Below are 12,220 nucleotides of genomic sequence, written 5' to 3'. Positions count from 1 at the left end.
TGCTGGGATGGATTGCATGAAGCACCTGCTGACCATTTTAAACGGCATTTTACCAGGGGTGGTTAAAACATCTGACATAGTTGCCATAGAGTACTTATATCAAGACGGTCACTCGGTATGGTCGCGTTTCTAGATCATAACCTGTTAAATTTTATTTTTAGAGCAAGAAATCTATTCAAAAGCAAAAGGATAGAGCTACTAAGAATTTTTTTCTATGAGGCTTTGCACTCTGGTGTTGTTTCTTCACCTTCCTGGAGTGTGGCACCATGCACGTCCAATGGCTCTCTTGGCAGGTGAAGCAGCTCAGGTGTACAGGTGTGTGAATCTGCAGCAACACAGCCTGCTCCTTCTTCCAGCAGGGGTGGGGCTGGCTCCGGCTGCTGTGCCTCTCTTTCCTCCTCCCCTCCCATCTTTCCGATGGGAGGTATAAAATAAACAGACGCTGGAGCCGGCCAAAGTGCCATGGAGATGATGAAGAAGAAGAAGACCCAGTGCACCTTCCTCCTCGTGGGCCTCTTAGCCTTCTGGGCCAGGGTGTCACCTGCCTCAGCTCAGGGAGGTGAGTGGACATGGAGCAAAACCCTGAAGCTGTGCTTGAAAACTAGGTGTGATATTGCCCTGGCAAGGACCTTTGCGCTTAATCTACAGGCTTCCAAAATGCAAATAGCAGTTGTTGCTGCTGCTGCTGCTGCTGCTGCTATTCTTGGGAAGGTGGGGGTGGGGAGCTGATCATGAACAGGAGTGTAGGAAGGGGCGTTAACCATCCCTGCCACCCGTAATCCAGCTGAAATCCCTCCTGTTAAGTTTGTCTCTCCGCTAAGACGCCTAGATTCTTTTCACAGGTACTACTGTTGCCTGAAGAACTTGGTATGGGCTGCTGTTGCTTTAACTGTGTTGAGGTCAAATCCTTGGAAATCTCTCCTTTCTCCACAGATTCAGTGTCATCGTCATCTGAGGAACACCCAGCACCTCCTCGTGTGCCTCTGCCAAGACCCCCTGGTATGTCCGCCACTTTCCCTATTGGGTCTGTGGGCAGGCTCCTTCGCTGCCGGTCAGTTGTCCTTCCCCCCCATCCCTGACTCCCATGCAGCGCCAGATGTCTTTCCGCTGACCCTGCTCCCCCTCCCTCTAGTGCTGCTTTTGCATTGGAAACTAAAACTCCCAAGGGTGCCACAATTGGGGCCTCTTTACAAGATGGCACCTGGTGTGCCAGTAGTACACGTGAGAAGGATCTAGGGGTCTCAGTAGATTAAGGGATGCCATAGTACCCTCCATTCTGCCTTGGCCAGACCACACCTGGAGGAATCCTGTGTCCCTGGCAGATGGCCATCCAACCTCTGCTTAAAAAATCTCCAAGGAAGGACAGGCCACTACCTTCCAAGGCTGTCTGCTCCACTGGGAACAAACAAGCTTGCTCCACCTTCCATGTGACAGCACTCGATATATTTGAAGGTGGCTCTCATATCTCCTCTCAGGGCTTATGCACACTTCCCCCCCCCACTCTTTCCAGACACCTGTCTACTTTTTAAAGCTCTGTGTCTGAGCATTTGGGGTTTTTAAAGCCGAATTATGGTGCTGGAGTAGACTCTTGAGAGTCCCATGGACTGCAAGAAGATCAAACCTCTCCATTCTGAAGGAAATCAGCCCTGAGTGCTCCCTGGAAGGACAGATCCTGAAGCTGACCCTCCAATACTTTGGCCACCTCAGGAGAAGAGGAGACTCCCTGGAAAAGACCCTGATGTTGGGAAAGATGGAGGGTGCAAGGAGAAGGGGACGACAGAGGATGAGATGGTTGGATAGTGTTCTCGAAGCTACAAACGTGCGTCTGACCAAACTGCGGGAGGCAGTGGAAGACAGGAGTGCCTGGCATGCTCTGGTCCAGGGGGTCACAAAGAGGCAGACACGACTAAATGACTAAACAACAACAACAACACCCTAGAACTTTCTGCCCCCAAACCTGTTCTTTAGTGCTCAATGGGAACAAACATCATTTTCCTGCAGATTGCTGTTTGCTAAAACAGAGCTTTAAAAAGTGGGTTTTCAAGGGGAAAGCTGCTGAGCAAAAGAAAAAAGGGTGCTCAGACATGCAGCTTTAAATCACAAACTGCCTGGAAGGAGGAGAGAGAGGGTTAGGCTCTTGTGCTGCTGGTCAGTTGCCCTCCCCCCATCCCTGCCTCCCATGCAGCGCCAGCCGTCTTTCCGCTGACGCTGTTCCTTTCTCTCCCAGCCATGAGATGCCCCACCAACTTGAAGGAGCAAGAGCTGGAGTGTGGCGCTCAGTGCACATCACACAGCAACTGCCCAGGAGAGCAGATGTGTTGCAGGTATGGCTGCCAGCGGAGGTGCGTGTTGCCCGTCAACGGTGAGTCTTCTCCCCTTATCCCTTCTCAGCTTGTAAATTGCTTCAGTATTTACATTTACGGAGAACTCATTAGGGGGAAAGTTTCCCTATGTTTCAGAGTTTTTGTCCGTGCACGTTAATAGCGTGGTGCCTGGACACCTTCTGGAAGTGGCCCTTGGGAATTCCAGTATTCAGGGGGAGCCTTCCCACCATCTTGTATTGTCACGAGCAACCCACCTAGACTCCAGGCACTTACACAGGTTCTGCTTCCTTGGAACAAAGGTCAGCGGAGAGTGTGGTGCCTTGAGGATATATGCTTCAATTTGCACCAGGAGTGCCATCTTGGCCCCGCAACCATGGGGCCCTGGGGCCCTGGGTACCGTGCACTGTGCATGGCCCTGGCATCAAAATTTGTGTTGGGATGTGTCCATGGAAACGGGGGCAATTGGCAGGCCCCCAGCTGGCTCCAGCCCACCGGCTGGCAGCCAGGCGAACTCTGGTCCGTGGAACAGCATCAAACTGCAACTCAGAGTTTCAGAAGCCTTTCAGAAGCTGAGCACGCAAGCCAGCAGAGATAACAAACCCTTCGCGACGGAAGGGCAGATAGAGGCATATGTAAAGCGTATTTACAAGCAGTTTATTCAGCATACATCAGGACAAAGGAAAAACATGTCTTCTCCCTTTCATGGCCAAGCAAGACAGAATAAGCAAAAGCTCTACACAAACGGAAATTCCCAGCAAGCTGTGCTGGAGTGTAAACAGACATGTGATACACAACAATCATGCCTGTTCCTTTCAAGGTGGAACGGAATATTCTAACAATTTGTGGGTGCCCAACCTCTTCATGGGGAACTGTGTGGGTGCTCAGGCACCCAGGGCCCCAGGGAGTCGGCACCTATGATTTGCACAGGTATGCAACCTGAGGGTGGAGGAGTCACAGCATGAACACACTTCCAGGAGGTCTTCCTTCATCACATCTTTGGATCCAGCACAGAGCAATCAGCTCTCTCTGTCTCCAGATTCCAGGAATGGGGGGGAGGGTGCATTCCCTTCTGGGCAGCCTTCCAGGGGCCACATGCCAGGGGTGGGTGGGGCCAGAGGCAAAGGTGGGCAGTGTAGGCAATGTTTACCTCTTGCACAGTTCCCTTTTCTACAGGCCCTTGCAGGGACGTTGTCAGAGGTCAAGGACGGATGCCTGTCCTGCCACAAAATGATGTATGTGAAGCAGGTGCAGGGAAGGGAGTTTCCTGGAGAGGGTCCAAAGGGCCAGATAGAGAGGTCTGGAGGGCCACATTTATGATGGTGACTGTGCTATTTGCTCCTTCTTTTCCACTTCTCATTTGAAAATAGTCCTCTGTAGGCGGCAGCAGATGGTGGGAAGAAAAATGGGGAGTGCTGCATTTCTTCAGAAAGAGGACAGACTATTATTGTTATTGTTATTGTTGGAATTAGAATTAGAATTTATATACTGCCCTATACCGAGAGGTCTCAGGGTGGTTCACAGAACTAAAGGCCGCTGAATGAGAAGGTATTTGGCTCCTTGCCTTAGCTTTATTATTTGTCATGAAAATATACATCAAAGCAGTTTACAGCAATATAAAACCATACAGTGAAAACCACGAAAAATTAAAAACAGTCCTCAGTTAACCATTGTGGAAGGATGTATTCTTCATTGCCTAATCTGCTCCCTCTCCTTGCCCCTCAGTGAATCCCGGCTACTGCCCCAGCTCCAACCCCTTCCCCCCTACAATGTGCGCCATCAGGTGTGTCAACGACAAAAGGTGTGGCAAGGGGAAGAAATGCTGCCGCTGGGGCTGTTTATCCAGCTGCGTTGATGCAGAGCCAGGTAAGTGGGAGAAGGGATGGAAGGGTCCTCTGGAGGAATGGCATGACCGTCTCGAAAGAAACCTTTGGTGCGGCTGCATTTGGAATAGTGTGTACAGTTCTGGTCGCGTTACCTGAAAAAGGATAGAGTTGGGAAGAGTTCAGAAATGGCTAACTGCAATTATCATAGGGACAGAGCCGATCGACTCGCTGATGAAGAAAGCTTGCAGCATTTGGGGCTTTTTAGCTTGGAGAAAGGGACGGGGGTGGCGCTGTGGGTTAAACCACAGAGCCTAGGATTTGCTAATCGGAAGGTTGGCGGTTCAAATCCCCGTGACGGGGTGAGCTCCCGTTGCTCGGTCCCTGCTCCTGCCAACCTAGCAGTTCGAAAGCACGTCAAAGTGCAAGTAGATAAATAGGTGGCAAGGTAAACGGCGTTTCCGTGCACTGTTCTGGTTCGCCAGAAGTGGCTTAGTCCTGCTGGCCACATGACCTGGAAGCTGTATGCCGGCTCCCTCGGCCAGTAAAGCGAGATGAGCCCCAGAGTCAGCCACGACTGGACCTAATGGTCAGGGGTCCCTTTACCTTTACCTTTAGCTTTGAGAAAACGTAAGAGGTGGCACAGAACTGAAGTTTTATATACCGTATTTTTCACCCAATAAGACGCACTTTTTCCCCTCCAAAAATGAAGGGGAAATGTGTGTGCGTCTTATGGGGCAAATGCAGGCTCCTTGGCTTCAGCGAAAGCAACGCGAAGCCTCCGAAGCCTGCGCTCCGGAGACTTTGCGTTGCTTCTGCTGAAGCCAGGAGAGTCTGCTCTTTGAGGCTGGCGGTGGGGAAAGCAGCGCTCCCCCCATCGCCCGCCCCAGAGGATGGGGGGCAGCAGGAAGGCACGCAACGCCTTCCCGCTACTCTCCAAACCGGCTTTGAGGCTGGCGGTGGGGAAAGCAGCGCTTCCCCCATCGCCAGCCCCAGAGGATGGGGGGCAGCGGGGAGGCGCGCAACACCTTGCCGCTACCCTCCAACCCGGCTTCGAGGCTGGCGGTGGAGAAAGCAGCGCTTCCCCCATCGCCAGTCCCAGAGGATGGGGGGCAGCAGGAAGGCGCGCGACGCTTTGCCGCTACTCTCCAACCCTCCTGTGGGCTTTTGCGGGAGATGAGGGAATTCCCCCACCTCCCGCAAAAGCAGGCAAAAGCCACACGCTCTTTAAAGGGGCTCCGCGGCTTCTGCTGGCTTTTCTATGAGGGGGGGAATTCCCCCACCTCCTAGAAAAGCCCGCAGGAGCTGCGCACCCTTTAAAGAGCGCACCGCTCTTGGGGGCTGTTCCTCGAGGAGGGAGAAGGGACTGACTGGCTGTTTCAGTCCCTTCTCCCTCCTGGTCGAAAAGCCCACAGGAGTCACGCTGGGCTCCTGTGGGCTTTTGTGGGAGGTGGGGGAATTCCGCCACCTCCCACAAAAGCAGGGAGAAGGTCTTGGAGTAGCGCACAGGCTGCGTGCAGCCTGTCCACTGCTCCCAGAGCTGCGGGGGGGGGGGGGGGAATCATATTTTTTTACTTGATTTCCCCCCCTGAAAACTAGGTGCGTCCTATGGGCCGGTGCGTCCTATAGGGCGAAAAATGCGGTAATTAAGTATGGCATGGAGTGAGTAAATAGAGAAAAGTTTTCCTCCATTGTAGGAATAACAGAGACGACAGGAGGTTGAATGCAGGTGAGCTGTGCAGAAGCACGCTGGCAAGCATGCTCCAAGCAAGCTGCCGGCTAGCTCTGCCAAGGCTCCTTTTATTAGCCGAAGTCAACAATTGGAAACAGTCGTGAAACCACCCTGAACTTAATGTACCGTATTTTTCGCTCTATAACACGCACCTGACCATAAAACGCGCATGGTTTTTAGAGGAGGAAAACAAGAAAAAAAATATTCTAAACAAAACAGTGGATGTATGTTTTTTGTGGTTCATGCAGGGATGCTGCTAATAATGCAGGAGAGGGGTTTAAGGGGAGAAGGAACACGCGTGGGGTGTGTGGAGAAGGATGCTGCTAATAATGCAGAAGAGGGGTATAAGGGAAAAAGGCTCCTCTCCTCTCCCGCTTTGCTCCTTTAAAACAAGCAGGTTCTGCTTCTCTCCCTCCTCCCTGGCTCAGCTCACTGAAAAGCTTTGCTGCTATTTAGCGAGCTGAGTGGTGAGGAGAGAGGGACAGAGAGCACGGTTGATTTAAAGGAGCCAACCAGACAGGAGCCGCTTACACCTGCGTAAGTGGCTCCTCTCCCGCTTTGCTGTTTCAAAGCGAGCCACGGAGGAGGAAAGGAAGGGGAACCATGGATCCTCTGCTCACGACTGCAGCAGATCCCCCCGCCATCTGTAGGCATTCGTTCCATAACACGCACAGACATTTCCCCTTACTTTCTAGGAGAAAAAAAGTGAGTGTTATGGAGCAAAAAATACGGTATTTCTATCTAAGCACATTTCCAGCGTTAGCAAATACACGTGTCAGCAGGTGTTTCCCTCAAATGTTCCCCCCGATACTTGATTACGTCTGCGTCCCCCGTCATGCTCCAGCCAAGTGGTATGTCTAGCAAACAAATTGTGAGAGGACAAAAGGTCAGGGGGAAAACCCTGGTTTCTAGCCAGGAAGGCAAAAGGTCAGGGAAAGCAGGCTCAACACTCCTTGACATACTGTTGCACGTCTGGTGCGAGGTTTGCCTTCGCAAAGCAGAGCGTTACCTCCACACTCCATCTCTCATGGCACTAAAACCCGTGGGCATCCAGGGAAGAGGGACGTCGTCAGAAGTTTCAGAACAGAGGGGAAAAGTCCTTCTTCATGCAGTGCAGAGTTAAACTGTGGAACTCCCTGCCACAGCAGGTGGGGATGGCCACCAACTGGATTAGGCAGATTCACGAAGGAGGAGAGAGCTATCAATGGCTGCTAGATAGGATGGCTCTGCTCTGCCCACCACAGCTGAAAACAGCAATGTTTCTGAATACCAGTTGCTAGAAATTGCAGGACGGAAGAGAGTTGCTCTTCCGCTCAGATTCTGCTTAAGTGTTTCCCATTAATCAAACAGAGCAGCTTGGGCAACCCACCCAGATGAGCGGGGCATTATTATTATTATTATTATTATTATTATTATTATTATTATTATTATTATTATTTGTACTGTTCCCAAAGCAAGGAAGGATTGGACTCTGATTAATAAAATACACACATGGCTTGACCAGCAAGACTCTGGGAAGAGTGCATATAATAATTCCTCTCCACCCCTTGGCCCAGGTTGTTTTATTCACAAAGGAACTTTTTACACAGTGTTCATAAGAACCAATCAGATTTCCTCTGAGCATTTCAAAATCCCCATGTGGGACAGAGTCAGATCAGAATAAATTATTTTAACTACAAAGAAACTATTTCCTACTTGACCATGCATATGTAAAGGTAAAGGGACCCCTGACCATTAGGTCCAGTCGTGCCCGACTCTGGGGTTGCAGCGCTCATCTCACTTTATTGGCTGAGGGAGCCAGCTTATAGCTTCCGGGTCACGTGGCCAGCATGACTAAGCCGCTTCTGGCGAACCAGAGCAGCACACGGAAACGCCGTTTACCTTCCCGCCAGAGCGGTGCCATTTATCTACTTTCACTTTGACGTGTTTTCGAACTGCTAGGTTGGCAGGAGCAGGGACTGAGCAACGGGAGCTCACCCTGTCGCGGGGATTCGAACCGCCGACCTTCTGATCAGCAAGTCCTAGGCTCTGTGGTTTAACCCACAGCGCCACCCGCGTATGTAGTTCAGAGTAAATAAAAGAGGAAGCGAAGGGGCATGCTTTTAGGGAAACCCGGAGGTCATAAACAGCAGTAAACAGTATTTACCTTCTCCTGTGAACTCTCTTCCTGAACTCACTTCCTGGCCCTAAGATTAACAAAACTAACAACAGCTACATCAAAGAAGCTACCTACTATCTTTATGACCCAGGATGCCTGATGAAGCAACTGGCCTGGGTTTTAGAATGCTTATAAGTGCCTGTCAGGTGTAGAGAAAGCAAATGGCAGAGATGCAGAGGCTTGTGGGATTCGATCAGAAACTATTGTCAATGAATCAAACCCAGTCAACGCAATGCTTTCATCGCGGACACAATGGCTTGCTCCATATTTCATAATTCCTCATAGCAATCCCACACTCTGGATAACTGCACTCCCATTATTATTATTGTTGTTGTTTTGTTGTTGTTATTTTACTGTGCGTTTTGGTTTGATGTGATTTTAATGACCAGCCCTTCTCTTCCCAGAAAATCCTGGGGTGTGCCCAAAGATAGATGCCCTGAGACGGTTTCCCTCTTGCCCTAACAAATGCGAGGACGACCGGGATTGTGACCACCAACAGAAATGCTGCTTCACAGGATGCGGCCGCGAGTGTGTCGGCCTTGAGAAAGGTACCGGGAAATGGACCAGCAGAGCTCTTGAGCTGGAGATGGTGATCTTTTCTGGGCTTTGCCTCTTAAAACCCATCTGCCTACCTGGCAGTTGCCAGACATTCCCCATGTTTCCTTTGCACCAAAGCACAAGTCACAGCTACTCTGCAGAGCAGGATCCCAAGCGATCCATACTCTGGAGTATAGCAGTTTCCACTGGGTCCTTATGAACCACCCTGAGACCTGCAGATATCAGGCAGTATACAAATTTAATTAATCACAACAACAATAATACAATAATAATTGGCATTGTCTTCAAGGCCCACTTTTGGCCGGAATGGGCCACACTCCCCAGTTCCCAGTGGGAAGCGCCAGAGGGCAGCTATTCCTTGCAGAGCTTGATCCACTGATGGGAACTGACTTCAAGCCTGCTTTTCGTCTGGGATCGACTCGGCTTGGGAGCTCTGATTGGAAGCTACTAAGCAGAATCTGCCCTGGTGGGGAACATTGCATCTGATGCCTAATTTAAGGGCTTGGGACCAGTTTACCTACAAGATTGCCTTACCCCAAACATGCCCACCTGACCACTTCAGTCGGTGGAACTGGCGCTGCTCCCTGATCTGCATTTACAAGAACTCGTGGCAGCAGCTACATTTGGAACTCCCTGCCTGTTGGTCTCAGGCAAGTGCCCTCACGGTACCTTTTCTGGCACCTGCAAAAGATGTTTCTTAGACAAATCTGCCCAGATGTTTAGAAGGTTGGTGCAAGTTTTAATCTGTTGTTAGCCTATTGTCCTTCAACTTTTTGAATGTCTCAAGTAGTTGTTGTTGATTTTTCAATAGTTATATCGTTTTCTCTTTTTTTGTAAACCACGCTGAGGTGTGTTTGTTCTTACAATCAAGCAGTGTATAAATTTTAAGGAATAAGTAAATCAATAAAAGGGGCCCAATCCAAGCCCCTCTGAGGACTGTTTCAGAACACATTTTAAGGCACCTTTACCTGCCCTACACCTAGCATTACCTACCTGTGGGGCAGGTGGGCTTGGCTTCTTAGGGGAAGGGAACAGCCTCACGAACCAAATTAGGATCCCTGCCAGTTCTGATGAAGCCACAGGGCTCCATTGTTCTGCCTGGACACTGAGGTCCAGCGCTGAGGGCCTTCTGGTGGTTCCCTCACTGCGAGAAGCCAAGTTACAGGGAACCAGGCAGAGGGCCTTCTCGGTGGTGGCCCCCGCCCTGTGGAACGCCCTCCCACCAGATGTCTAAGAGAAGAACAACTACCAGACTTTTAGAAGACATCTGAAGGCAGCCCTGTTTAGGGAAGCTATTAATGTTTGATGTATTATGGTATTTTAATATTTTGTTGGAAGCCACCCAGAGTGGCTGGGGAAGCCCAGCCATATGGGAGGGGTATAAATAATAAATTATTGTTATTATGATGATGATTATGCTTGGTTCATTCCTCTCTGAGGTCAAGATGGTTGTCTCCCGTTATTTCAACTTGCCCTGCTTACTCTTCCGTACCCTTCTGTTTTCCGGCAGATCTCTGCAACCTCCCCAGGGATCCTGGCTCCTGCAATTTGTCCTTGGACTATTTCTACTACCACGCCCACACCAAGAGGTGCAGGAGGTTCAAGTACAGCGGCTGCAAAGGGAACTCCAATCGCTTCTACACCAGGAAGGATTGCATGGACGTCTGTGGGGAAGTTGGTAGGTGAGATGTCGAGCTCTGTTGGACGGTTGGTTTGCAGATCGGGAACGGATGGATGGGTGAATTGTTAAGTATAATTGCTTAATTGTACACTGAAATGGAAAGTGACTCTGTAATGTGTCTGTATGTATACTGTGTAGCACGGCATGGAAAATTCCATTGACGCTATGTAGAGAGCCTAATGGCTAATGATTAAGTGAGACTGGTATTTAACGTAAATCACATGAAAATGATGCAATCGCCAGCCTATGCATATGTTAATCTGTAGGTCTCAGTTTTGGGTGTGCTACTCTTTGTTCTGAAGCCACTGAAGAGAAAGAACTTCTCTCACTCTAGGAAAACAGCCTCAGGCTAATGATGGAGGTTGTCTGCAAGAGAGGCAGAGCTTTGATTTCAGCTCTGGGTGGGAGATATTCATAATCTAAGATATTTTACCTGTTGGGATCAGCATAAGATATCATGCATCTATCTGAGTGTAACTTTATTGTTCTAAGTTTGTTTTGGAGTTAAGTTCTGAAGTAAAGCTTTTGAACCATATTTTTGGACTGGAGTATTTTTTATTTCAAGAAGAGTTTGCTTGTATTCATCCCATTTGCTTCCATATGCACAATATTAACAGCCTCAGCATGAATCAGTAATGAATGAATTATTTGGCAATGAATGAATCAGGAGAAGCGAATAATCTATCTGCACAAAATTCCCACGGAGGTCATGCAACGGTCTGGTTTACTGAGCATTCATTCTGATTGGAAAGAATCAGACCCACTGGCTGGTGACAACCATCACCTGGTTGCAAATTTTATGGAAAGTGGTCAAGAGAGTTGCGGGCAGAGCAAGAATTGCAAGTACTCTTAGATGAAACAGGTCATCTTGGCTCATCTCTGTCTGGGTTCAGGCCTAGTTATGGGGCTGAACTGGACCTGTTCAGCCTTCTTGGAAGAAGGACGGGGGAAGGAATGGGGTGGCCATCAAGGTGTTCCTTCATATCTCAGCAGCTTTTAATTCCATTGACCGTGGCATCTTTCTGAGCCGAATTAATGGGGTGGATATTGGAGGTCCTGGTTTACACTGGTTGCAATCCTATATCCAGGGTGAGTTTCAGAGAGTACCTGGGTTTCCAAGTCCACAAGGCCACATCGCTTTGCTGCTTGCACAAAGGGAAGGCGGGTTAGCGCCTTGCACTGAGGGATGTCAGAGATTTCCCATGAAATGGAAACAAAATAAAAAACGACCAGTTTCCTCCTTAGTCCTGCATCATGGAGAGGTGAAATGAAAGCCATCTTCACGTACCTGGAAGATGGAGCAAGCTTGTTTTCTGCTGCTCCAGATTGGAGGACCTGAACCAGCAGTGGAGCAAGCCAATCAGGCGCCTGGGGCAGCACACACGACCTGCGCACGGGGGCGAAGCCAGCCAGGGCAGGATGCTCCACTGGGCCTCCGAGGAGTCTGCCTGCCTCCTCCCACTCAGCCGCCCTACAGGTGAGGGGGAGGTGGCGGGCAGACCATTTGGGGCAGCAGGGAGCCTGTGCGTGCCCAAACCACCATGTCACTCCCAGGAGAGACGCGTGGCTCGGGCGCACTGCAGGCCCTGCGGTGAGTGCCGGCCAGCATTTTGTCACCCCCCTCAGTGGGGACACCTGGGGCGGACACCACCCACCGCACCCCCCTTCCTCCGCCCCTGACCTGAACCAATGGATTCAAGTTACAAGAAAGGAGATTCCAACCAAACATCCCGAAAGAATCCCTCAGAAGGTGGTGGACTCTTGAACATTGGAAGTTTCGAAGCAGAGGCTGGGTGGCCATCTGTCATGGATACTTTATTTATTTAACTTATTAATTTTATATACTGCCCTTCATCATAAGCTCTCTGGGCAGTTCATTTCAAAGCACAGTGGAGAAAGCAAGGGGAATAAGTTTAGCAGTTCCTAAGCCATCCTAAACTCATATTA

General features: G+C 49.9%; 1 protein-coding gene across 1 annotated transcript; it reads left to right on the top strand.

The window, feature by feature from the left end:
- Positions 1-462: 462 nt before the first annotated feature.
- Positions 463-10,534, top strand: LOC128415493 (WAP four-disulfide core domain protein 3-like). Its single transcript, XM_053391733.1, has 6 exons — positions 463-559; positions 934-999; positions 2,228-2,362; positions 4,047-4,187; positions 8,439-8,582; positions 10,103-10,534. Exons 1-6 carry the CDS (start codon positions 463-465, stop codon positions 10,276-10,278), a joined length of 759 nt encoding a protein of 252 aa, XP_053247708.1. The 3' UTR covers positions 10,279-10,534.
- Positions 10,535-12,220: the final 1,686 nt, after the last annotated feature.

The sequence above is a fragment of the Podarcis raffonei genome, chromosome 6, assembly GCF_027172205.1.
Source record: "Podarcis raffonei isolate rPodRaf1 chromosome 6, rPodRaf1.pri, whole genome shotgun sequence".
Lineage (NCBI taxonomy): Eukaryota > Metazoa > Chordata > Lepidosauria > Squamata > Lacertidae > Podarcis > Podarcis raffonei.
The sequence above is the reverse complement of the archived record's forward strand: the minus strand, read 5'-3'. Positions and strand labels throughout refer to the sequence as shown.

Excerpts from the sequence above, each read along its gene's own strand:
- LOC128415493 (XM_053391733.1), top strand. The coding sequence starts at position 463 with ATGGAGATGATGAAGAAGAAGAAGACCCAGTGCACCTTCCTCCTCGTG. Across the intron at positions 560-933 it reads ACCTGCCTCAGCTCAGGGAG|ATTCAGTGTCATCGTCATCT; the intron begins GTGAGTGGACAT and ends CTTTCTCCACAG. Across the intron at positions 1,000-2,227 it reads GCCTCTGCCAAGACCCCCTG|CCATGAGATGCCCCACCAAC; the intron begins GTATGTCCGCCA and ends TTTCTCTCCCAG.